This window comes from Leucopleurus acutus, assembly GCF_964270905.1.
Source record: "Leucopleurus acutus genome assembly, chromosome: 1".
Lineage (NCBI taxonomy): Eukaryota > Metazoa > Chordata > Mammalia > Artiodactyla > Delphinidae > Leucopleurus > Leucopleurus acutus.
Genome location: NC_139142.1, coordinates 154280256 through 154307958, shown reverse-complemented (window position 1 = coordinate 154307958; position 27703 = coordinate 154280256). Strand labels below are relative to the sequence as shown.

Here is a 27703-nt window from a genome sequence, read left to right as displayed (position 1 = left end):
CATCCACAGACATAAAAATAAATCGCAACACAGACCTTTCCCTCTACTCTTCACAGCCATCTCAACAAACATAAACCAGTGCTGACGGAGAGCAAGACAACATAAGACATTTTGGATACATCCCTATGGACCTGGTGTAGGGAGAACACAGACTTCAGAGCCAGGTGGGGTTCAGATTCCAGCTTCTTCAAGGTGTGACCTTCACCCTTCCCCCACCTCGAGTCCCCCACCTGTCACATGGAGCCCACGACATCCTCTCACCTGGCCGTTATGCAGATTTGGTGAAAGAGCTCACTTCACCAAACTGCTTTGTCCAAAGGGAAGCTTTTCAGTGGTGTCCAAAAGCTTCCTCCACCTGCTTCAAGTGTTGCTCTGGGATTCCAAAGAAGTATGAAAAGCCCTTTGTTATTTGCTGGCTTTTGTCAGTGACACAATGGAAGCTGCTTGCTAACACTGGGTTTCTTCCTGGGATCTCCCTCTCCAACTTTCTGCTCTGGTTTGCAGGGAAATGTCTGTCTTTCTTCCCCAGCTTGATTGCTGCCATCCTATCTGCTGCCTCCCAACGTGAGTGGGGACACATTCCTACTCACCACGTTTGCTCACGACTGGTCCTTTTCCATCAGGGTGCATTAAGCCAACCATCATGTCCCTCACTTCCTCCTTCCAGGGCTGTGGGGACACATCATGCCTGATCAAGGCACACACTTTCACCTGCCCAGAACCTCCCAACAAGATTTTTTTTTTTTTAAAGGGCTTCAAATGCTTGGCTTTTTATTTATTTATTTATTTATTTATTTATTTATTTTTGGCTGTGTTGGGTCTTCGTTTCTGTGCGAGGGCTTTCTCTAGTTGTGGCAAGCGGGGGCCACTCTTCATCGTGGTGCGCAGGCCTCTCACTATCGCGGCCTCTCGTTGCGGAGCACAGGCTCCAGACGCGCAGGCTCAGTAGTTGTGGCTCACGGGCCCAGTTGCTCCGCGGCATGTGGGATCTTCCCAGACCAGGGCTCGAATCCGAGTCCCCTGCATTAGCAGGCAGATTCTCAACAACTGCGCCACCAGGGAAGCCCCCAACAAGATTTTTAAACCTTTCATCTTGCCTAAGATTTTTTAATGGAGCTAATTCCTTTTTTATTTAAATATTTTTAAATCAATCAATACAACAAACATTTTTTAAAAGTTAGTGTGACTTTTCCACAGTACAGGTCAGGGAGAGCTGATTGTCACCCATCACCTTGGATGGGTGGGCTGTGGCAGTGGGGAGCTGTCCTGACAAGGACGTTGAGGCCACTGTCCAGCTCAGCAAGGAGAAGCACTGTAGAGATCAACACCCAGCGGGGAGCACTGGGCTCATGTGGCCGTGCTTGCTGTCCCTCCTCCTCTGCCCAGCACCAAGGATGTGGGAGGCAGCAAAGTGGCTCAGGACCCTGCAGAGGTCACAATTCTGAAGCACATGGTGCTCATCCAACCCACATGTTGAGCAGCTATTATGTACAGAGCACATAATAAATCCACTGGAGGAATTAAATTTAGACTCTGGCTTAAGACACTTACAGCTTGGAGGAGGAGACAGTGCCTGGGATGCAAAGCACCTCTGGCCAGGGAGGGGTTGGGGGCCGTATCCTGCAGAACACCAGTGGCCGCCATGCTTCAGAGGAGAGGGACATGACCTGATTACTGTTTTAAAGTAATAATATTCACCAGAACCACATGTCCAAGCATCCGCCAAGCGTCTGGCTGACTTTTTTTCAGGTGAGGCTCAGAGGGTTAAGAACTCAAGATCAAGTGCCTGTAAACAGCAGTGTTGGGACTGGATGAGAACTGGCTCTCACTGACTCCAGAGTCCCCGCTCTAACCTCTATACTCCAGGTGAAGAATGGACAAAGAGACAAGGGGACAGAGCTGAGTCCAGACTCCATGACGGCCGACAGAGTAGGGAAGACAAAGATGAGAGGAGAGACAAGGAGGCGACAAGCCAAGACAGCGATGAGAAAGGAGAGGCCGGCACGGAAAGACCTGAACAGAGCGGACCTCGTTTTGCACGTCAAGACGGGGAGGAGGGCTGCCATTTATTCAGCAAACACTGACAAGTTCAGGCACTGTCCTTGGCACCAGGGATCTAGGGCAGAAGACACTGCCCAGCAGGAGTGAGACAGGCCACCAGGCCAGGACCACACAGACCATGACCAGCGCCCAAGACGGAAGCAGCATCAGGCACCTACTCAAGGGCTACGTCTTCATCCATTCGTGCTGCTGTGACAAAATACCACAGTCTGGGTGGCTTATAACAACACAAATTTACTTCTCACATTTCTGGACACTGGAAGTCTGAGATCAGGGTGCCAGCATGGCCAGGTTCTGATGAGAGCCCTTCTGGGTTGCAGACAGCTGACTTCCCACGGTGTCCTTATTCGAGGGGACTCCACCCTCATGACCTAAGCACCTCCCAAAGGCCCCACATCCCAACCCCATTACATGGGCTTAGGATTTCAACATATAAATTTGCTGGGTGACACAAATATTCAGACCATAGCAAGCTGTCTGGAAGGGCTAGGCAGAGTTCCAAGAATAGGCCTGAACCAGACGGGGCTCCGGTGCTGGGGTCTCTGGGGACCAGGTTGAGGTACTGGCTTTGTCAGTCTCTGGAGGAGTCCAATCAATGCGAGACATGATCAGAGTGGTGGTTTAGAGAGAGAACAGTTGGGTTATGCCCAGGTGGGAAGAATTAGTCCTTTGGAAATTAAGAAGAAAAAAAGAAAAAGGATATTTGAGAAGGATCACACTGGATTCGGGTGTAGGTAAGGCTGGAGACGAGGAGGGCAATGGGAGCCTGTGGTCATCCAGCCAAGAAGTAAGGAGGGGATGAGTGCAGCAGTCATGCTGGCAGGGAGGGAGATGCTCGGGTGGCAGAAAAGACCACCTGGGAATCAAACTGGTCCTAAGGCAGAAGAGAGAGGGAAGGCAGGACAGCAGCCAGCTCCCAAGCTTGAGAAGAAGCACGCAGGTGTCTTCACCAGGAGGAAGTGAGGACGAGGACGAGGTGTGAGGGTTTCAGTTTTGAAATGCCTGTTAGAGATAGCAAGGTCAGGGTGGCCAGCAGGTGGCTGGATACACAGCCAGAGGTGAGCAGAGACAGAGAAGGCCCATTCCCCGCACCATCATAGCAACCAAGGAGGGAGGAGCTCTCATGCGCACGCTTGCACACGCGCACACACACACCCCACACACACACACCCTACCTCCCCACAATAACTGCAAGCTGTTTACATACTGGCCCATGGTTTACACTTCTTCAGTCACAACCGAAGGAGCTTCAGGTCTGCCTGTTACCCCCCACCAGCCTCCCCCAATTGCTCCCCTGGAGTCTAAGCTGCCACTGCCCTGTTACAAATCTAAGAAATATGTACTTCCCCCAAAAAAGAGCACAGTTAAACCAAAGTGACAGGCCATCTTCCCAAAAGCAAAATACACGTAGGAAAAAAATGCTGAAAAGTTCTGGCAGAGGACAGCACATAAACACATTCCAAGGCATTGCATGACTTTTATGCAACATTGACTGAGCCGGTCAATAATTTAAGGGGAGGGGAAAAATACGCAAGTTGACATAGCAACTGTCATATCGCATTACTCGGGCTACCATTTCCATACAGATGTCTTCCTTAGAGGAAAACGCTTCCCCAGATGCCCTGTGAACTTGGGCACCTCTTTGCCAGGGAGAAGGAAACATCTGGTTTGTAGTATATCTGCATCAGCTTCCCTGTGGTTCTTAGGCCCTTCTTGCCTTTGGCGACTTTGTTTCCGTGAGTGGAGATTTTAACTCCAGGAAGACCAGGTAAGATGAGGTGCCTGGATCCTGAGGCACAGCTGGACAGCAAGGTGTTGGAGGCCGAAAGAAGCCCACACCAGAGCTAGTCTATCTAGGAAAGGCATCTTAAAATCACAGGCCATACCAAGGCAAGTACAGCAAGTTTCTCAGGGTTGGGGGAAGCACAGAGAGGTGCAGACAGCCCAAGCTGCAGTGGTAAAGCCCTAGGATGCTTCAGAGAAGCACCCCCAACCCCGCACATCCGTGACTCTCGGAATGTTTTCCTTGGAGCCTCTCTGTTTTCCAAATACCATTAGTCCCTTGGTAAGAATGACATGTTTTTTGTTTGTGGGATGCTGTTTTCCCCTACATTGACATCCAACTCACAGTAAGTGTCATAAATTAATAGGGAATAAAGAAGGAAATCCCAAACAATAGCCAACATGTGCTCCCAAACACACAGCGCTGTCACTGCAAATAGCTCTTCCATCCGCATCCGTCACGGCCCACGGAAAACAGAACTCTCTTGGTTTCTAGCACGGAGCTCTCTTAGCTTATGTGAAGTCAGGTCCCACTCAACCTGGGGGCCACCTGACACCGGCTGAGCTGGCACAGCCCCACGGGCGCCTTAGCCACCACGAGAAGCAGGTATTTAAATCGAGCCTGAATTTCTGGCCAGAACTCTTTTCCCCCAAACTGTCAAACCCACTTAAGAGGGACTCCCCCATGTAGAAGGTTGGGAGGATGGGATCCATTTCAGGCTAATGTCTACCTCTCCTTTATTCAAAATGCAAGCACGGACTTAAACGTAAAGATTCAACGTCCATGGGATCACGGGAGGCTGCACCAACGAGGCTGCTAATCAGGCGGTCCCTGAACCCTTGGGGTTCGTGAGTCCACGGGGGTCATCACACTTCAAAGCCAGGAAAACTGTAATTAGTTCTCCACATGCTGAAACTCAGACTTCACCAGGGCAACGAGCCTCTCCTCCACTCCTGCCATATTAGCTTGGTTTTTACCAGAGATATTAAAAACCACTTCACTGACTCAGGTCCACAGGTTCATCCTGCTAACAGAGCTGGGTTTAGCCCCATCCATCCCACTCACCGGGAGGCCTGACCTCTCCCTTCAAGGCCAACAGGGGACCAGGAGCTGCTCTAGCTGGGTGCCCCCTTCCTGAAGGTCAGAAATTCACAGCGCCTCCCCCTACCCCATCTTCTGGCCTTTCCCCCAACCCCTCCCCCAAATCTGGGCAGCCTTCTCAGGGGTGAGGAACGTCCCAGAAAGGGCCTTCCAGTTCTGCAGAAGTTCTCTGGGCATCTCAGGGCATCTCAGTTTCCACCCACCCACCCCTCCTGAACCACCACCCACCTGCCCCAAACGCAGCCCAGAGAAGGCCTGGCCCCGGGCCCGCTGTGTCACAATCACCTCTCAGCCCACGACAGCCACCAGGAAGGCGGCTACACAGCGGCTCTGGTTTCAACTGAATGTTTGCCTTGGCTCTCGCTGTCACTGCAGGCCTAGAATGGGCATGCTTTTCCAGGAAAAAATCATCATTTTTTGATTCCCTGCTTGTTTTTCTCAGGGTGCACATGACACGCAATCACCAAAAGCCATAAATAAATTAGCAGCAATTTGAAGGATGAGTGTTATGCTTGGTCACAAAACGTCCTGGAAGCAGGCTGGGGGGATAGATGTTCCAATCAGGGAAGCCAGCGTGTGGTAACAAACACAAACAGCCGTCCCTCTGTCCTCTCTCTCTGCAAGGACCCCGCTTTCTGTTTCTCAGCCTCGACACTTCCCCTGCACAGGGAATTCACAACACACCCTCCAGGAAGAAAGAGCCAAGAACGGCTGCAAAGTGATGCACACCTGGGATCCAGGTCCCTGCCCGGACCCCTCCTTCAATTTGACAGCCCACAGACCCTGCAGAGGAGCTCAGGTTGCCCTCGCCCCGAGCTTTTCCTTCCAGATCACCCAGCACTGTTGCCCCAGCCGGAACCCCAGTCATTTCCAGGCCTCCCTCCTTGGCCCCTCCAATTCATCCCAAATCCTGTCGTTTCCACTATTTCACCAACCCGAGTTCTCCCCACCGAGTGAGGCCTCAGCATCTCTCCTGTGGGCGCTCCCAGACTCCTGGACACTCAACACTTGTCCTCCCTTCTCTCCATCCTTCCTTCCGATCATGACTAAGGCATTCTTCGAAGGGCTGAGATCCAAAGGCGGACCCCTCTCCAGCCCCAGTCCCCACCCATCCTCCATAACGTCACCAGGCATCTGGCCAGCTCCCCTCAGCATGGCCTCCCCACCAGGCAGGGGCCAGGAGTGTAGAGAAGGCTTTATGAAAGGAAGCTGCAAAACGTTCAGAGAAGGGGTCAGTAAGACTCAGGGCCAGAGTCTGTAAGGTGGGGCACTGCCTGGGATGTGGGGGCCTACTTTCCAGGTTCCATGCTCCTCCACGGGTACTGCTTCACGTCCAGAGTACCCAGCCCTGCAGGGCAGAGGAGCAGCTGTGTGACCACTGTGTGACCACCAGTCGGCCTGGACAGTGGGAGAGGAGAACAGAGGTCCCGGTGAGCGGGCAGTGGAGAACTTCTCAGGCCTCCTACCCCATATGCTAGCCAGACAGACACTTCCCTGCCAAGAACTCGTGCTCCTCCTACACCCAGCAATACCCAAGAGTCCCCTTATTCTGGAAGCTTCCATAGCACTGTGGCATTAGGTCTCTTTCATTTGACTCAATTATAAATAGACTTTTTTTTTTTTTTGCGGTACGCGGGCCTCTCACTGTTGTGGCCTCTCCCGTTGCGGAGCACAGGCTCCGGACGCGCAGGCTCAGCGGCCATGGCTCACGGGCCCAGCCGCTCCGCGGCATGTGGGATCTTCCCGGACCGGGGCACGAACCCGCATCCCCTGCATCGGCAGGTGGACTCTCAACCACTGCGCCACCAGGGAAGCGCTAAATAGACATTTTTTAATCAGCCTCTGGACACTCGTTGCTCTGTCCTCTGATCATCAACCACTACGTTTTATGGAGGAAAAAAAAAAATCAAACAGATATTGTCATAAGGAGAGCTGAAAAAAACCTGACGTTTCCTGACGAGGAAAGCAGGAAGAGATCATCTAGGAAAAGCATCCACGTGGCCTAGGAGCTTGCTAAGAGGGCTTCCATCAGAAAGGGTCAGATGTTAAAAGGACGAGTGCAAAGGGTGGAAGAGGCCTCCCCACGGCCAACGTCCCCAGGCCCAGCACCATCCTGTAAGACCAAAGTAGGAAAAGCCGGGCACTGAGGAAGTCCAGGCAGGCTGGGAAGACGTTCAAGGAAACAGGACAGCTGCCTGGGTAGGCTGGCGGGACTCGGAGGGGAGAGCCCGAGGAAGAAATACAACTTAGCCAGAGGCTCTACTGGCCACAGAGAAGGCAAAGGGCCTCCAAATTAGGAGCAAGAAGCTGGAAACAGTGGAAAAGCAAAGGAGTGCATTAGCTCCTTTTAGAGAGGCATAAGCCTCAGTGAATGTACATCCCAGGGGCCAGAAGTCCTGCAAATGTGATCCTGAAGTTGTAACCTTTAGTCGCTGAGAGCATGAGATGCTGGAAGGGGCCAGAAAGACACATGAGCCAGTGCCATCCTGGTGTGTGTGGGGAAGGTGCTGGTCTTGGAACTAATGCCTGGTTCCCTGAACATCCCTTCCTAATGGTGGTCTAGAGTGAATTATGAAAGATGATCTGTAAGTACCCTAGAAAAGAAAGACTGGACTTAAAATCAGCATGAATTCACCAAGACCAGAAGAGACAAATTGGCCTCACTCCTTTTTCTGACGAGTGTTCTAGGCAAGTGTTAGGAGAATAATTAAACATAAGTCATCTTAATTTCAGCAGCCAGATTTCCCTCCATTCTTTTTTTTTTTTTTTTTTTTTTTTTGCGGTACGCGGGCCTCTCACTGCTGTGGCCTCTCCCGTTGTGCAGCACAGGCTCCGGACGCGCAGCCTCAGCGGCCATGGCTCACGGGCTCAGCTGCTCCGTGGCATGTGGGATCTTCCCGGACCGGGGCACGAACCTGTGTCCCCTGCATCGGCAGGTGGACTCTCAACCACTGCGCCACCAGGGAAGCCCTCCCTCCATTCTTAACTGCAGGCATGTATTTCATAAAGTCTCTTGACTTGCATTTTATGAAAGTCTCTTGAAATCTCCAGAAATGTATGCTAAATAATGGGTTAGGTGTGTGTTTTGTGGTATAATAATTGCATGAATTTTTTAATAAGCATTTTTAAATACTTGTATTAAAAATAAAGAATGCACACCTTCAGGACTTCAAATGATATTAACTACACAGCCAGTAGAAAGAGTTAATATAACTGGATGAAAGGACTTACTCTTCAAAACTGGCAAAGTTTTCTTAGATTTAACAACAAAAGCACAAGCAACAAAACAACAACAAAAAACAGATAAACAGGACATGATAAAAATTTTAAACTTTTGTGTTTCTAAGGACACCATCAAGAAAGTAAAAAGATAACTCACAGAATAGGAGAAAATTTTTATAAATCTGATAAAGGATAGTATCTAGAATATATAAAGAATTCTTACAACTCAAGAAGATAAATAACCCAATGCAAAAATGGGTAAAGGATCTCAATAGATAGTTCTCCAAAGAAGATATTAAAATGACCAACAGACACTTGAAAGGATGTTCAACATCATTAGTCACCAGGGATATGCAAATCAAAACCACAAGGACCCCCTGACATTGGTCTTGGCGATGATTTTTTGGACTTGACACCAAAAGCAAAGGCAACAAAAGCAAAAATAAACAAGTGGAACTACATCAAACTAAAAAACTTCTATACAGCAAAGGAAACTGTCAACAAAATGTAAAGGTAACCTACTGAATAGGAGAAAATGTTTGCAAATCATATATTTGATAAAAGGTCCAAAACATATAAAAACTCATACAACTCAACAGCAAAAAAAACAATGTGGTTAAAAAATAGGCAGAGGATCTGTGTGATGCTGTGATTTACATTAAGAAATATATATATTTGGTCTTCTTCCCATTTCTGGCGTAGTACTCCTAAAACCCTTGGAATTTCTTAAGTGATGAGAGCAGGGACGGTGTCTCTTGTTATGTTACTGAGGTGATGTTTGGACCCACCTAAGGATGGGGGCTGGTTGCCAGAAGAACCAACCACGTGATTAGAGGGTTGGAATTTTCAGTCCCATCTGCCTGGCCTCCGGGGAGGGGCGAGAGCCTGGAGGTTGCATCAGCTGCCAATGGTCAGTGATTTCATCAATCATGCCTTTGTAATGAAGCCTCCATAAAAATCCAAAAGGACTGGGTTCAGAGAACTTCTGGGCTAGTGAACATGTGGAGGTACTGAGAGAGTGGTGAGCCTGAAGGGGGCACAGAGTCATGGGAACCTCTGATTTATAGCCAGTTGGTCAGAAGTACAGGTAAAGCGTGGGCTTGAGACTGGTGTCTGAAGTGGGGGGCAAGGGAGTCTGGAAGGACTAAACCCCTAACCTATAGAATCTGCTGGTATCTCCAGGTAGTGTCAGAATTGAGGTAAATGGAAGGACAACCAGCTGGTGTCTAGAGAACTACTTGGTGCTATGGGAAACCACCCACTTCCACACATTGGAAATTGAATCTCAGAATACATTTAATCTGAATAGACATTTTCCAAAGACATACGGATGGCCAACAGCTACATAAAAAAGTGTTCAACATCACTAATCATCAGGGAAATGGAAACCAAAACCACAAAGAAATATCACTTCACATCTGTTAGAATGGTTATTATCAAAAAGACAAGAGATAGCAAGTGTTGGTGAGGATGTAGAGAAAAGGGAACCTTTATGCACTATTGGTGGAAATGTAAGTTGGTGCAACCATTATGAAAAACAGTATGGAGGTCCCTTAAATTTTTTTAAATAGAACTACCCCATGATTCAGCAATCCCACTTCTGTGTATTTATCTGAAGAAAACAAAAACACTGACTTAAAAAGATACATGCATATATATCTACACAAAAACCTGTACAAGAATTTTCACAGCAGCATTACTCGTAATAGCCAAAAGGTGGAAACGACCCAAACGTCCATCAATTGGTAAATCGATAAACAAAATGTGGCAAATCCATACAATGGAATAGTATTCAGCCATAAAAATAAATGAAGTACTGAAACATGCTTCAGAACGGATGATTCCTGAAGGCATTATGCAATGAAGGAAGCCAGACACACAAGTCCACATACTCCATGATTCCATTCATAGGAAATGTCCAGAACAGGCAAATCTATAGAAATGGAAGAGATTGCCTAAGGCTAAGGAGGATAGGGAAGTGGGATTGGTTTCTTTTAGGGGTAATGAAAATTAAGTGTGGTGACAGACGTACAACTCTGTGAATATACTAAAAATCACTGAATTGTATGCTTTAAATGGGTAATTGTATGATATGTGAATTACAGCTCCATAAAACTGTTTGTTTACATATATATATATATATATATATATATATATATAATGGGAATAATAGTAGTCCTTCCTGTGGGTTCAAAACATTGGAGGACAGAGCAATGTCTTGATAACAAGTTTGTGATAAAAGCCCAGGGGCCGGGCATGCATGGTAATGAGCTGTCAGCTAGAGGTGAGTCAGCCTTGGGCTGGTTCTAAGGAAATGCCAAGGTAAACTGAGGCTAACTTTGTGGAAACTGAATGTCCAAGAAAAGTGAGGAATGCTCTCACCAGTCACCACTCTCCTCTCACAGTTCTCTAGAGCGCATTTCTCAGATGGCTTCTGGAGATCTTGTTAAAGGACAGATTCTGACTCAGCGGGTCTGGGTGGGGCACAAGTGCCTGCATTTCTAACAAGCTTCCCTGTGCGGTGCCATCTCGCTGCTAGGCCACGGGCCACACCTGAGTAGGAAGACAGGAAACTGAAGCTCAGAGGTGCTAAATAACTTAACCCAGGCCACCCACTCATAAAGGGCAGAAGATTTGAACTCAGGTCTACTTGACTCCAAAACCCAGCTTCTTTCCACCAGACCATCCATGACGTGGTATCTGCACGCCATGTTCCAAGAGAAGCCAGATCTGAAAGAAGGATCCAGGATGTGATGGGCTCTGGAGCCCACAACAAAGGAGGAACAGCTAAAGAATGAGAAACATGTGAGTGATCTTAAAAGAAGACTCAGGAAACATGGCAGCTGGCCTCAAGCCTAGGAAGATCTGCCCTGTGGAGCAGCCATGCTCACCTACCTGGATGGCCCCCGTAGGGGCACTAGGCCAATGAGGAGACACACGAGCATATCAGTTTGGGCTCCTTAAGAAGAACGTTCTAATAGAGCTGTCCCGGAACAGGCCAGGCTCTCCCAGACTACAAGCCGGTGCCCCAGACAACACCTTCATGATTCTGATATATCTCTATACTACCTTCTTAGCCCTACCATAAAAGAGGCATCATTTGCTATGATTATAAAAATAAATCTTACTATGATAAATCTTTAAAGTCTAGCTAAGGGCGCTCAGCTGGGAGACCTATTTTCTTTTTTTTTTTTAAAGGAGATTAACAAGTGTTAGCTAAGCATTAAAGCCATATTAGTAGGAAACAGAATCTCTTTCCTTGATATATTTAAAATTGAAATAAAATTCAAAAGATCATCCTTTTTCTCCTTCTGAAATTCGGCTGTACCACCTAAAATCATCTTGGAAAGCACTGGACCTAATGATCTAAACACCCTTTCAACTGTGAGCTTCTGGAACCTTGTCTCCCTTCTCTAAAGCTAAATAGCCCTAGTTTCCTCGAGCCTTGTTCAAATGGTTTCAAGCCCTCTCAACCCCCCCGGTTGCTCTCCACGGATAAGCACCAGTTTGTTTCAGCTGCATCCTGAGCAGCAACCAAAGAGAATGGGGCTGTAATTGAGCTGGAACATTATGCTTCCATTAAGGCAGCCCCAGGTTCCATCTGCTTTCCAGCAGCCCACTGCAATGTCCAGGCTCACTGCGCTTCCAAGGATGACAACTGCCACCTGTTTCTTTTTATCCAGGTGGTGTAGAGGTACATCCTCCCCAGCCCATCCTTGATCTCTGGCTGCTTTTGGATGGACTCCATGACATTATCCAACGAGGCAGTTTTGGATTAGTAGAAAGAACAATAGTCTTACCATTAGAGTAGTTCAAAAACAGATTAGATTGCCCTAGTGTGGTGTTACCTTCTTCTCCATGATGTTTGCAAGCAGAATCCATCAGGGAGGTAATTCAGTTGCCAAAGTTTGGCCAGCAGTTGACAAGAAGGCCTCCCATTCTAAAACCCTGTGCTTCTGTAACACAGCACTCAAAGACAAAGAAGAACATGCAAAAGTGCACCATGATGGAAGAATACTTCTAATTTCACGCCTACTCTCTGCCCTAGATGGTCCAAAGCATCAGATTTCCTGCCACAAATCATTTCATCCTCACAACTACCTTGTGAAGTAGCTAAGATGCCCCCATTTTGCAAATGACCAAACTGAGACTTGGAGAGGCCAAATCACTTATCCGGGTCACTCAGTCAGTTGTCAGAGCCAGTACGCCAAGTCTGTTGAATCTGATGCCAAAGTCCAGGTTCATCAATTCTATTCTGCAGGTCCCAGGAAGAAATGAGAGAAGCAAAAGGCCATCAGTTGATGGGAATCTGGAATGCCAGGATAAGCAATTTTGATTTAATATAGGAGGTAAGAAAAGACTACTTTTTTGATGAGGAGAGTTATATTTTTAATCTTTGTAAACACTTGAGTTCAGTTAATAATTTAAAAATAAGAGGAATAGTAAAACAAGGGGAAATAAATGAAAGCTAGGGCCGTGGGGAGGTACAAAACAACTAAGGAAGGGAGGGTTCTTGGCAGCCTTCGGCTGTGTGCCTTCGGCTGTGTCCCCTCGGTGACAGAAACCAGCCACTGATTAGAGAAACAGTCAAGCATGAGCCCCGCAGGGAACAGCCAGACAGAACGAGGGCACGTACTTCACAAACCACCTTCACGGAAGGCACATCCCCAGTTTCTTAAAGGGGAAAGCTGGACAGCTGCATTGCAGGCAGACCTCATTTTACTGTGCTTCACTTTACTCTGCTTCACTTTATTGCATTTTTTTTACAAATCGAAGGTTTGTGTCAACCCTATGTCGGCGTCATTTTCCCAACAGCAATTGCTCACTTCACATCTTTGTGTCACATTTTGGTCATTCTCGCAATATTTCAAACTCTTTCGTTATTACTACATGTGTTATGATGATCTGTGATCAGTGATTTTTGATGTTACTATTACAAAAAGATTACTGTGACTTGCTGAAGGCTCAGATGATGGTCAGCTTTTTTAGCAATAAAGTGTTTTCAATTAAGGTGTGTACATTGTTTTCTTAGACATAATGCTACTGCACACTTAACAGACTACAGTATAGGGTAAATATAACTTTTCTATATTTGAGAAACCAAAGAATTCGTGTGACTCTCTTTACTGCCATATTCGTTTTACTGCAGTGGTCCGGAACCTGCGCAACGTCTCTGAGGTCTGCCTTAACTCACATCCTCAGGGTAGCCCGCCAGGAATATTAACTACTTGCCACCAGGGAATTCACAACTCCAGGATGTTTTTCATTTGCTCGCAGGGTTATTGGAAGTTACTATGATGGATTCAATCAGCTTACCAATAATTAACTCATACACGGGCTTATCAAACAGCTCTGATCCCTTTAGCTTCCATCTAACCACACAAACACAAGGCCTTCACAAATATAATTGGAAAATTATAAAGTAACCAGGGACAGCCTTCTCAATGGTCACAGCTAAGCACATAACCGAAGTGGCACATGTGTCAAAGCTGTGAAGAGGCTCTATGGTACCATCGGCTGCTTCGGAGTCCACATGTTTCAAGCCACAAGAGGTGTATTTACATATCGTGCCTGCTTCAAAATACCAGAATAAAGAGCATGAGGTGTGGATAACACCTGAGTGCTTTTTGGAAATCACGCAAAATTGCAGCAACCATCATAGAGCCCCAGCAGCAGGAAAACGTTTGGAAACTTTATTTAAAGTTCTATGAAATATAAAGAAAGGTCCAGAGTGAGATTTCTTGGAGCTTATGAATATTTATTATAATACATTCTTGAAAACGATCAAAAAATTAAGTACAATAGAAATAGAAAACAGATTTTTATGAGTCAGTCATATATTTGCATTTTGCAAATTGCAGTTAAAGACCTATAACCAGAATATTGTTAAATGCCAAAAAAAGGCAGAGGGAGGGCTGCTGATATTTGGACATTTTCTTAAAACTGGCAAATGATATTTTCAGAGTTTTTTGACAATCTGTTTCCCAAGGAGTGCACATCCTGTTACTTTCACTAACCTGGTGCCAGCTGGAGTCACAAATTCAAGGCAATGTCAAAGGCCTGGGGTTATCATAATCCCTTTGTTCAACCAGGGCTTGACCTGACAGGAATAGGAGATGTCCTGAACCTTGACCAGAAAGCTCTCACACACAGCTCAGCCACCCGCAGCCCTGGAGCAAGGAGGAGGCTTCGCCAACATGCCCAAAACTCCCAGACAGCTAGCTAAGCACACTCGTTTCTCAGGATTAGTAACAAGAGAAGCGTTAACAACAGTCTACGTGGTGAATAACGTTCCCCAGTCAAGGAGGTCACCTTGGGCTTTGTGACACCCATCGAACAGGGCATCCTCTGACTACAAACCCCAGATGGACATGCGGTGTTTAAGGCAAAAGTCCATCTCCAGGGGAGCTGGAGAGCTGAAAGAGGCCCCTTTGCAAATTGTAAAGACCCATAACCCCAAACTTTCACCAGACACCACAACACTGAAAGAGGGCTAACTCACTAAGGGTTTGTTTTTTTAATTTCGTATTAGGAAAGCAATATATGGGAATTGTAGGAAATCTTTAAAACACATTAAAGTATAATAAAGGAGTAAATTTCTAAATAGGATTGAATTTGAATTGGGACTCCCTTGAGGTCAGAGACGAGGAGTTTGCTTCCAGCTCACTGGTGGCCTGGGCTCCAGGTGGACTGATAGCCTGGAACCCTCTCCAACCTCACACTGCTCACTGCCAACAGCCCCAGACCCCTGCCCTATATGCAACTGAGCACAGCCATCCACCTGTGCTCAGAGCACTCACTCCAAGAAGCTGAAATTGGTCAAAAACAGGCTCTTGATAATGCAGAGGGAGAATAAATGAGTTACAGATTACATAAGTTTCACCACCAGAAACAAAACCCCACCGGATAATCACCTTGCAAAAATCCCCTACCCTACACCAGCTGACCATCAGAGGCCTCATTTCCTCATCTGTCTGGCAGGGATAAGAACGGTCCCTGTGCTTTGCAGGGCTGCGGTGACACTCCAACAAAAGGGCTCCACCCTGTGCACACAATGTTATTAATAAGAACAGTAAATGCTACCCTTAAAAGCAGCTTTGAATACTGCCACTATGGGCAAGAAGGTGTCTGGTGTCTTCAATACAAAAATCAATGTGTGTCAATAAACAGAAATCATAATGCCTTACCAGATCTCTAAAAGCTGAAAATAAACCAGTTCTGCCTTGATGTCCTTCTAAGTCCAGCCGAAGAGTACAACCATCATTTCTGAGGTGTTTGATTCCATTTGTTGTAAACAAATCAGAATCCTTGTTTATTAAATTAATTAATAACTACCAACCTGTCTTTGTGTCCTGGGGATTAACCAAGACCAAGATTTTATGTTGAGGTTCATCACAGTGCACGGTGCAAAAGCAAACAGACGAAGCTTCAAGTTTAACCTGAAAAAATAGTAAAATCACCATTTTGTGCTGTCACCACAGTAAGGGCACAAGAAATTGCTTAACAGTTAAATTAGCACAATATTCACTGAAAGAACACTGTTGCACAGAAGTTAATTTGACAGGACGGGGCTTCCCTGGTGGCACAGTGGTTAAGAATCTGCCTGCCAATGCAGGGAACACGGGTTCAAGCCCTGGTCCAGGAAGATCTCACGTACCGCAGAGCAACTAAGCCCGTGCGCCACAACTACTGAGTCTGCGCTCTAGAGCCCTTGAGCCACAACTACTAAAGCCCACGTGCCTAGAGCCCGTGCTCCGCAACAAGAGAACCCACCACGATGAGAAGCCTGAGCACCACAATGGAGACCCAACACAGCCAAAAATAAAGTAAATAAAAATAAATAATTTTTTTAAAAAATTGACAGGATGGAGGCAACATGAAAATGGAAACCTTACCCACTCTGAGCTAAACACGAGGGCAATCTGACAACGGCCCTTCCTCTATCTCCCACCCAGCAAACCTGCTCTTCCCCTTGCTCACCTGTCTGTCTATCCAAGTAATGACTGAACATTTCCTCAGCTGACCCCCTTGGGGTCTCTCCTTCCATTCACTTCCTGCCCCAGCAGCCTTCCCCACCCGAATCCCTGTCGGGCCTCCACCTGCCAAAGCAGAAGGCCACATCCCAACCTCAGGCTGCACCTGCCAAGCCGACCTCAACTGTCCCCCTGCAGCCACTCTATGCAAACAGCCTAGACAAGCCTGCGTCCACCCGCAATGCCACTCAGGCTGCCTGCTGCCCTGGCTCGGATCCCTGCAAGCAGCCTCAAGAAACCCACACCCTCTCTGGGCCCTGCAGTCTCAGCTCTGGCTCTGAGGCAGCCCTGGGGGGAAGATCCTCAGTGCCCAGCACCCATTTGCTCATGACCACAAGGAATACCAAGCAGCACATGCAGGGTCCCTGATGCTGGGCTGCCCCAGAGCCTTCTCTCAAGCACCCACTTGCCAAGTTCTGTTCCTGGTCATCGAACCCACTGGCATCAGCTCCCAAAGCAAAAGGACAACACGCTCCACTCCAAAGTCTGTTTTGAAAACCGAGGAGAGTGTAAGAAAATGAGAAAAGGACATGTCGGCTGAGTGAGGCAGGCAGGCTGCTTGTAAAAGTTTACAGCAGGCCTCCTTGGTTTCAGAGAATTGTTTCTTAACAAATCCTGAGACCCATAAACATCTTGGTGGCTCCCAGTCTTCAAGTCACCTGAACGAAGAGTCCCCCAGCTGGCTCCCCGTGGTGGCTATATGAAGCACAATTCACCCATCAGATAGCCGTTACAAGGCCATTAAAAACAATATGTACAAAGCATTGGATTGACATAGAAAGATGCTTATTATAGACAATATTGTACTCTGAGTGTGATCTGAATGTTAAAAAAGCATGCCCAGAAATAAAATCCAATGGAAACACATCAAAATGTTCACAGCAATGAACATGGGTGATTTTATTTTCTCTGTCCTTGGCTATAGTTCCCAAATAGTATACACTGAGCATATACTGTTCTATAACCAAGAAAAATCAGTAAGTATTATTATATTTTAAATATGATAAGACAATTTCAAGACTGAAAACAGAGTTAATTATGAAAAGGAAAGACTTTGAGGAGGACCAGAGTGATGTGGTGTGGTACATCCTTGTCTTTTTTGTTTGTTTGTTTAAAAAAATGTCTCTGGTTTCAAAAAGAAAAGTTAAATTTGCTAAAAGCAATGAGGAGGTCTATCATCATCGCAAATCAGACTATTTCAAAACCTGCTAAATGGTAGGAAACTGCTACCATTTCTTAATTAATTGCTAAAATGGTAGGAAACCAAATGATTATTTTCAGGACTCTTTTTTTAGAAAGGGGAGAAGCAAATAGGTAGAAAGACATTTCAGCATTTCTATCACATTAAAACAACTTAATTTTAGTAACTGTCTTATCTTATTATGTTTTTGCTAATAACACTAAAATTATTCACTCTGTGAGCATACTACATATTGGGGGGTTTTGTTGTTGTTAAGCGATGTAATCTATAAATAAATGTGAAATAAAATCAGATAGATGACTGAAACTGCACCCTAAAGTACTTCAGCGCTAACTCTTGTATTTCGCCACACTTCTCAGATTACCTAGCATTCCACCCCTCCCCGACTCCATCCAACAACCCTGCAGCCCACCAGCCCCGCAGTTCCTCAAGAGTAAGCCCCTAGTCTTGACTGAGAGCTTGCTTGCTTGCTGGTTTAGCTGTCACTAGGGGGCGCTGAAAGCGTGTGAGTACAGCCACCTCCCTCGGCAGATCAACAATAAGGAATCACCCATGGGAGCTGGATTCTTCCAGGAGTTAATTACAAACTAGCATCTCCAAAATCTCAAGGAAGCCACACTATATAAACTGTACAAGCCATTGTTTTAATTAACTCTGGAACAACTTCAATACAGCAAAATAAAACCCTGTCTTCCTCAACCAACTTTGCCTGCCAGAGAGCAATGATTTCTGTTATGAGTGAAATCTTATTCATATAAAACAAGAAAATCTTGCCTCTTTCAACAGATCAGTCTCAAATCTGAAAAACAGGTAACCAATTTAGGTACAGCCCAAGATTCACATATTCTTTTTATTTACTTCAGGGGAGGGGGGAAGGCCTTAAAAATAACACAATTATTAAATTTCACCCACAATTCCACTGTCCTAACAAATAGTTTTCATTTCTGTCTTCTTCCAGCCCATATTCAAAATACAATCTTACCATTGCTAAAAATCGTAATTGATATAACTTCATTCCAAGTCAGAAACTTTTAGGACTAAGTCAAACCTTAGAGACTAAAGGTCAGTCAATCCCCTCATTTACAAATGGGAAAACTGAGGCCAGTCAGGCAATACACACAGCATCTCAATTAATCCTCATAACAACAGTATGAAGTAAGCACTGTTATTGTCCCAACTTCTGAGATGAGAATAGCAAGAGCAGAGAGGTAAAGACACTTGCTCAAGGTCCCACAGCTATTAAATGGTAGGCATGGGATTCACAGCAGGCTATTTGGCTGACTGCTTTATAGAACTGGACGTATCCTCAAGACCTCAGAATCCCAATCCAGGATTCCTTTTGCTTCTCAAAGTGGAATTATTCTAGTATTTACCCCAGAAGGATTTTTTTTTAACCTGTAATGCTCTTTCACTAACATTCTCCTTTTTAATAATTTAGATTTTACAGAACTCTCCACCAATGAGGAAGATCACACATACCTGCTCCCCAGTGGGAAGAGAGAAAACCTCTGGTGAGGGCCATGCTCCTTCCCCAAGAGTGGCTTGGTAAGCCAGAGCCGCTTCCCGATGCCCAGCAGGGTCATCTTCCAAAATATCCACTGGGTAAATGCCTGCTAGGGGAAAAAGAAGGCAAGAAATGACATGAGCTTTCCTCTCTCACTGAAATAAAAGTCACTTATTTCTTGAATATGAAAAGAAAAAAGCAGCCAATTGAAACTTGCTTTAAAAATTCTGTTCACCGGGCTTCCCTGGTGGTGCAGTGGTTGAGAGTCCCCCTGGCGATGCAGGGGACACGGGTTCGTGCCTCGGCCCGGGAAGATCCCACATGCCGCGGAGCGGCTGGGCCCGTGAGCCATGGCCGCTGAGCCTGCGCGTCCGGAGCCTGTGCTCCACAGTGGGAGAGGCCACAGCAGTGAGAGGCCCGCGTACCGCTAAAAATATATATATATTCTGTTCACCTATTTTTTTTTAAGTGAAAAAGAAAAGAGCAGTGTAGCAGCAGGAACCAAAAGAAAACAGAAGACATTCCTGATGGTGGGGTTGGCACCAACCCCAAGGAGACATGAGGTTCAGTGCGAACCCTCTTAGACCACTGCAGAAACTTCCTTTCATACCCCCTATCAAATGGTTTCCCAAGTATTTTCTAGTAGTGTCCTCCACCACAGCCACATGTACAAACAGGTACCCTGAGAGCTGACCCCAGCTGCTTAGAACCTTGCTAACTTTGACAAAATCCAGCCTGAGTTTTTAGTTTGCCAGCTTACATTTGCCACAAAGTTAAGATTTGTCAATTCTTCTCCTTTAATTGGACTGCTTTATTGTAAGAGAGTTTAAACGTACTAGTTAGTATGAACTATAAAACTACATGTGTAAACCGACATGGCCATTCACAGATAGACTATTGCACAGATTAATTTGCAAGTTATCTCCCAGCTCTACTCAGCATCTCTTTCTTATCACAGTACTTTTAGAGGAAAATTATATCCTCGAATAATCATACAAATTGAGAGCATACAATTCAGCTTGGAAATGGCAGTTGGTTTTCCCTTGAGATGCTGGCTCATCTCTGGCTGGCACATCCCTGAGTGGGAGGGGGCTCTGTAGCTTCTGCCCTTTCATGGTCCCCTCATCTGATGCATTTCTGGGCCTCCTATGGTGGGAAGGGTGCCAAAGCAGCTGTCTTCTTCTTCTTCCTCTCCTCCTCCTCCCCCTCCTCCCCCCTCCCCCTCCCCCTCCTCCCCCTCCCCCTCCTCCCCCTCCCCCTTCTCCCCCTCCCCCTCCTCCCCTCCTCCCCTCCCCCTCCTCCCCCCTTCTCCCCCTCCCCCTCCTCCCCTCCTCCCCTCCCCCTCCTCCCCCCTCCTCCCCCTCCCCCTCCTCCCCTCCTCCCGCTCCTCCTCCTCCCCCTTCCTCCTCCCCCTCCTCCCCCCTCCTCCTCCCCATCCCATCCCCCCTACTCCCCTCCTCCTCCTCCTCCTCTTCCTCTTCCCCTCCTCCTCCTCCTCCCCATCCCCCTCCTCCTCCCCATCACCCTCCCCCTCCTCCTCCTCCTCCTCCTCCTCCTCTGCCTCCTCAAGGAAGATAAGCCTGTGCATAAACACCCACTGAAATATCAGCTTCCTACTTTCTCTCAGAATCTCCATTCCTTCTGCAGACACTTTTCAGGGAAGAGAGACTGCTCTTAGCAGCAAAAAGTTTCACGTCTCCAGTTCACCAAGCTTGCCTATGATGAATTTTACTGCTGTTGATTGGGGGCAGTGCTCATAGAAAACAGAGGATGTCAAGAGCAGGGGTGGACTAGGCCTCAGTCCTGCATAAGCCCCTCCCACTGCCCCTGACTTTTCATGGTGAAAACATCACCAGCACACACACAGTGGCAAAGAGATGAGTAAATACTCTCCCACTATTCAATTTTTTTAAGTATTTATTTGAGTGTGAAGTGCACACCAAAAAATTACAACTATAAATGCACTGATTAAAATGTTTCAAATAAAGACATGAAAAATTAACAGTCCATTCAGTGACAATGAACAGTCAATGATGAACTTGGGGGTCTCTTTCTAAACAAGGTTGTGCCTCTAGGTAGCAGGGATATTCTGCTGTTCAAGGCACACACTTGTGGTGTGTGTGCGCATATGTGTTTTCTCTCTATACACACACATTCAAGGAAGCCCAGGCTCCTTCTCACTGTGATGGGCCAGGAAACCCCCAGCAACTGATCAGACACAGCCCTCAAGCTGAACCTCTACGCCCTCCCTACTCCTTACTGGGCCCTCCAGGAATACAGCTCAAAGCTGATGGATCCCAGCCAAGCCAGATGGTTCCTTGCTCAGGAACCACTTCAAACCTGCCACCAAACCCTCAGCCTGCATCACCTATCTCCAATCGTCCTGATGCTCTCAGTTCAAGGCCTCAGCATCTCACAATAACCTCTGGCCTCACCCCTTTCCACCCATCCTTCCTCTATCTGCCACCAATAAAAATACTGTAGCTATACCCTGGCCCCAGGTGCCAGCAGGTTGCTGAGTGCTACACACCTCTTATTTCACTGAGTCCAGCCTAACTCCAATTTACAGATGAGAAAACTGAGGCCTAAAGAGGAAACCATTTGGCTAGTCAGTGGCAACACCAGGGCATGAAGGTCTGTCTGATTTCAGAATGTGTAAAACACTCAGATGATGTTAGTGACCCCATCCAGACAGTCTCCTCTACCAAGCCTCGAAGGCCCTTTACAATCACATGCCCCCTTCCTCTGCAGCACCCCTACTCCCCAGCTCCTTCTGCCTTGCCATCTTCAAGGCCCATCTCAAACTCTAGCACACCCAGGGGCCTTCCTGGAGCCCCAAAAGGCAAGGGCTCTGTGGGTTACTGAGTCCCGTGTTAGAATCCAGCTTGGCTTCGGATGGGAATTGATATACCTTGGCCACTTCCCCTGTGCTGCAGGGCCTTACACACCTGAACTCGGCCTTTCACATGGGTCAGCAGGTGAGGCAGCCTCACCCCACCAGGAACGTGAAGACTCCCTCCAGGCACACTGAGTGCTTGTTCTCTCCTCTCTTGGCCCCAACACCCCTCGCCAACAAAGGCCTCTCCCTATGCCTTTCTCATCCTGAGCACTTCGGAAATGTGGGTGGTTGTTTAGCTGAGCTCTCTGTTCAAACTGCTATTCATCCAGTTGGTCTAGTGGCTTCCCACAGGTATGAAAAAAGATTCAGTGCACGTTCAAATAAATTAAGAAAAACATACTGGGAAGTGGGCTGCTTCAGCCCTAGGGCACCTGACTCATGCTGCATGATTCTCCCATGAAAGCAACTTCAATAGCTACCTTTCTCCAGACGCCCCCAGGAATGCAGTCTTACGGAGCAAGTAAAAATCCCACCTGGACTTTTACTCTCTGGCGCTGGCCCTGTGTCTTGGGAGAGATGTTTGTCAGAGGCAAGCCTTCAGTCCACTCCAGTGAGGTTGAGGTTTGACTGACAAGCCTTATCAATGACACCCCACCACCACCAATACACACACACACACACAAGCTGAGACCTCTGCTGACAGGGGACTGGGAGGACAGCGTAATCGTCCACGTTTTGCGGAGGGCACAGGGTGGGGTACCTCACCCAAGACCACTGGGCCTAGGGGCCTCTGCCTGGCTCCCCCAGAGGCTGCCACAGCTTGCCTGGCATTGGCTCTGGCCGAGTGTGGTCAGGAGAAATGCAGTGAATGTATTTTGCTCCTTGTACACCATGAAATCACTTCCCTGGCCGGGTATGCTGCTGGAGCTGTGAGAGCCCCTCAAAGAACCTGACCGACAGTATTCCCAGGGCACCCTGGCCCCTCAGGGCTCTCCTGCCTTGCAGCCCAGGCGCGGGTCCCTGGGGGTCTGAGAAGACCCCCTATCAGCCCGATAGCGTGAGCATGGGGGCTGCATCGGGCCTGTCTCTGGGGATAAATTAACCCTCCACGAAAAGGAATTTCCAAAGATCTCTTAAAGGTTCCCTTTTAAAACCTTTAAGCTGGGCCAGACCCCTGCACCCCAGGGAAAGGGCCCCCCAAGCTGGCCGGGGACAGGAGGAGGCTGCTCCAGCCTTTGGGGTTTTAATTCCTTCTCATCTCTCTGGGGAAACTGCCCCATCAGAAAAGTTCGGGCAGACTCCTCCTTACACGGAAAATGTTTGGGTTAGCTTTCTGGAAAACTGGGTGGGAGTGAAAAAAATAAAAGGGAAATGCTTAGGGCAGGAGAGGGGAAGGGGCATCCAATGCTGGCTGGCAAGGGAGACCCCTTCCCCAACCCAGGACGGACACACACACACACACACACACACACACACACACACACACACACACACACACACACACACACACACACACACACACACACACACACACACACACACACACGACCCCGCCTCCATTGCAGGGAGGAAGGAAGCCCCGCCCCCGCCCACCCGCCAACCACAAGGGCACATTTGGGCCTTGCAGAGGGGCCCTCGGGAAGTAAACAAGTCTGGGGCGTCTTCTGCACGCGCCGGAGACCAGCCTGGCCTCCGAGCTGCTGATGGAAGGCAGACTCGGGCAGGAGCTTCCAGATGTGAAATGCTAACAGGCTTTAATGGTTTGAACCCAACAGGAAATATTTTTCCAAAGCCAAAAGAATGTAATCTTTTCAGTACAATGCAAAATGCTTTTATGAAAAACGGCACACAGTTGAAATGATAATTCATTGCAGACAGCAAAGAAATAGAAATCCCCCAACGAACCCCGATTTTAAGAATTCACTTTAAGCATAAGTTGGTTGTGGTCACCCGAAAAACAAAAGCAGAGGTCTATCTTAAAGCATTCTTCCAGGGAAAATGCTGAAATCATTCAGGATCTTTGTACCAAATCTTGAGTTTCCAGGGTACAGAATTTTTTTATTTTTGCTTTTCTTTTTCACATAAGCTATCTGGTGGTTTTCTTCACCAAATAATTTGCTTCTAAAAGGAAATTATTAGAAGGAATCCTTATTATAGAAGAAATACGCTGAGTGGGGCTAAGCGCCTAATTCTGAGCTTAGCAGAGAGTTTGGAGCCTAGTTTCTAACCGGAGAGAGGGCATCAGACAAGAAGTGTCTGAACCCAGGTGTTTTGCACACCCACGGTGGTAGGGTAGTGCCTAAAGGGAGAAGATTTCCAAATGCCACCTCAATGGCTCAGAATTCAGCACCAGGAATTCACCAGGGTCCCTGATGTCCAGTGAGGCATGCACTTCAAAGCTGCCTGCTTTAAGAAAATTCAGTATTCACAAATGCAAACTTCATCCTGACCCTCCAAAGCATTCACCACAGGATGCCTTAAAGCTGAGAACTACTCTTAAAGTATGATTACATTTAATTTTTCTTTTTTAAGAGGGCCAAAGAATCCTACGTTCCTGACTTCCCTTGTAGCATGCATTTTCACACATATATTCTGTGGAACACTAGCTTCACAAGATATGCTGTGGAAGGAGGTTTCTGAGGCCAGCGAGTTTGGAAAAGGGGAACTGCTGTGATGCTCAGAGCTCACTGCTGGGGGTTCTTTGTGCCTATCACCAATCTGGACATTTAGAAACCCTGCAGCAATGAGATTTGATTAATCCAGCATTTATTTCCCAAACTTATTTAACTAGGGACCCCCGTCCCAGAACACTGATGGACAGATGACAAACAATATCTTAGAGAAGAGTGCTTTGACATAATGTCAGGGCAAGAGGACCCATCACTATCAGACAGATAGCAAATATGCAAATACCTGGAGCTCAAGGACCACAGGCAAGGGGGCCGTGGTGTCAGCAGAACAATCCTCCACATAGAGGAGAAGAGAACAGAAGGTGAAGTAAATACACACTTGGATATTTTTGTTGGTTTTTGAAGAGCATCTGATTGCCAAAATATTCTTAGCAAAGAATTGAAAAAAAATGTTGGAAGACAGAATGTAGAAAATGTTAGAATTTCTGAGCAGATGAGCAAAGTTGTCAGGGAACGGAGGAAGCTCTGGGAGAGGTCTGCAGGTGGTGGCAGGGTAGGTTTCATTACTGGTAACTGACAGGGAGCCTGTTGCTCTGTTATCACAGATTTAGTACTGGCCAACTTGCAACTTGTCATTGCCTTGGCTGAGAATAAATCACTTGTCCCAAATCTAAGATGGTAAAATATGCAGATGACTTTGTGTGCCACCCACACAAAGATTTATGTAATCCTAATTGCTTTTAATATGAAGGTCTCATAATCTGAGCACTGGTGCATCTTACCCTTAGGCAAATGATACAAAGATTAAACTATTTTTCCCCCTGAATCATTCAAAAGGATATGAAGTGGGTCTGAAACATACTGTTCCTTTTGCATTCAAAGAGGTGTCACATTTGGGGACAAATGTGGAGCCCTATTTGGGGCAGACAGGAGGAAACAGCATCTCAAATGTCTGCTTCCTCATGAATGGTAACAGAAGAGGGGTCCTCATCTGATACAGCTGCAGGAAGCCCAGGCCCACCTTTTGCCCCTGAACTTGAACTCCTCCATCCCATGTGGTCATCATTATGGTGCCCTATTTGTCTAACCTTTACCAGAAGGAAGAGAGCTTTGGCACATACTCAGGAGAACATGGAGAGCCTGACTCTTTGTATCCTGAATTTAACTGACCAGGAACTTGTAAAAATATCAAATCCCAGTGTCAGTAACATCACCACAAGATGTGGTGGTCCTGAAGCTGGTGGGGAAAGGCTGGGCAGGGTGGGGGTGGGGGTGGGGGGCAGTTGGCCCGCAGGAAGCAGAGCCCTAAACCACACAGCACACGAGAGGAAGACAAATAACTCATCACCATGATGTTTTACCCATTAGTCACAGAATAACATTTCTCAGAACTTACCCAAAAACTGTGGTTGTTAATGGACTTTATAAACTTTCATCCAGAAATCACATCCCTATATGTCCATCTATTACACTGCTAACAATAATATTTCTGAAGAGGACAAAGTTAGGTCTCTATCTGGTATGCTCAGCCCTGTGCAAAGCAACAAGGAGAGCTGAAAGTAGACTAGTCCTCAGTCTCCATGACCCAATTCTAGATTAAGCTGGTGCCCCCTGTTTAAGCACTCAGCCTCATCACCCGGACTACCCCACATGGAGAATGAATGGAGAAGAATGGGATTACCTTAAACCTAGACAATGAGTCGCTCAGGGAAAGTGTAGTTACCTCCCAATGTCTGGAAATGTGTTGAGAAAGCTACATTTTATAAGGGCACTGGACTCTTCTGTGTAAAACTGAAAAGTAGATGAAGAGGTACCTGCCAAATAGAAATATTTGCATCCACGTTAGTACCAGCCCAGTTTTAAATTGAAGACATATAAAAGAAAATTAACATTCTGCCTTCTGTGGATAAACAAAGTTTCTCAAGTACTAGTTGGGAGAGAAAGCATTAGAAAAATAGCGATATGTTTTCACATTAAAATGTACCCTTTTATACCTTACATTTGTACAGTATTTTCCAGATAACAAAAGGGCTGTCACACTTCCTCGTTTGTTTGAAACTTACATCAACCCTTTGAAGTCAAGAAAGAACAAAGAACTGACCCCATTTTTCAGAAGTGGAAACATTCTCAAAATGGAAAGTTAGTAATGGGGCTGAGATTCAAACCCAGATCTTGAGATTTCCAGAAGTACTTTCACCAATTTGTGTACTTAGTAATTTATATTGTGTCAAGGACCACACATTGTGTACTAACACCAAAAGGCAGCTAGTGCTCAGTATAGTACTGTTTAAAATACCTGCCTTTTTAAGGCTGAATAATACTCCATTATATACATACACACACCCCATTTTGCTTATCCATTCATCTGCTGATGTTCACTTGGATTGCTTCCACCTTTTGGCTATTGTGAATAATGCTGCCATGAATATAGATCTAGAAATATCTCTTCTAGTCCCTGCTTTCACGTCTTTTGGGGATATACCCAGAAGTGGAATTGCTGGATCATACAGTAGTTCTGTGCTTAATTTTTTGAAGAATTGCCATACCCCACAGTGGCTGTACCATTTTATACCAGCAATGCACAAAGATTCCAATTTCTCCACATTCTCACCCAACATTTGTCATTTTCTGCTTTTTCTGATAACAGCCATCCAAATGGATGTGAAGTGGTATCTCACTGTGGTTTTGATTTGTATTCCCCTAATGGTTAGTGATGTTGAGCATCTTTTCACGTGCTGACTGGCCATTTGTGTGTCTTTGGAGAAATGTCTATTAACTCTCTTGCCCACATATTAATAACTTTTAACAACTACTTTAAAAGCTTGTAAGAATTAGAATGACATGAATTCACAAAGAGATAAGTGGCAAGGCTGATGTGGTCTAAATGGGCTACCTACACAGGATTCATCACAGCACCTGCATCACAGGGCAATGATGCCACCTCTGCCCACTGTCCATCTGAGCCACACTCCCAAGAAAGAGGCAGAAGCTGGGAGGTGGCAGCAGTGAAAAGAGGACAGACTGAGTGTGCATTGTCATTTGTACTTTAAGGCTTGGGGGAAAAAAACTACTTTTTAAAAAATATAATATATATATATTTTTTTAATATAATAATAGTAGTAATAGTAAAATATAATAATAGTAGTAATAGTACTGTAGTAGTGGTGATGGTGGTAGTAGTAGTAGTAGTAGTAATACCCTGAGGTTTCTATGATATCTGCTCCCAGGGTCCCTGCCCAAGGGTGACCTTAGCTTAGACAAAGGTCTTCCTGATACCCTACGGTCCTGGAAAGAGGTCTAATCAGACCCTGATCACATTCAATACCAAC

General features: G+C 46.5%; 1 protein-coding gene across 1 annotated transcript in view; it reads right to left on the bottom strand.

Moving 5' to 3' along the window:
• Positions 1 to 27703, bottom strand: part of LOC309969081 (protein FAM169B-like) — a gene marked incomplete at its 5' end in the record, with an annotated part of 85016 nt that overhangs the window by 45511 nt on the left and 11802 nt on the right. The window contains 2 exons of the mRNA XM_082850635.1: positions 15507 to 15606; positions 18881 to 19014. Coding sequence (XP_082706761.1) covers positions 15507 to 15606; positions 18881 to 19014 — 234 coding nt within the window. The remainder of the gene's footprint in view (positions 1 to 15506; positions 15607 to 18880; positions 19015 to 27703) is intronic.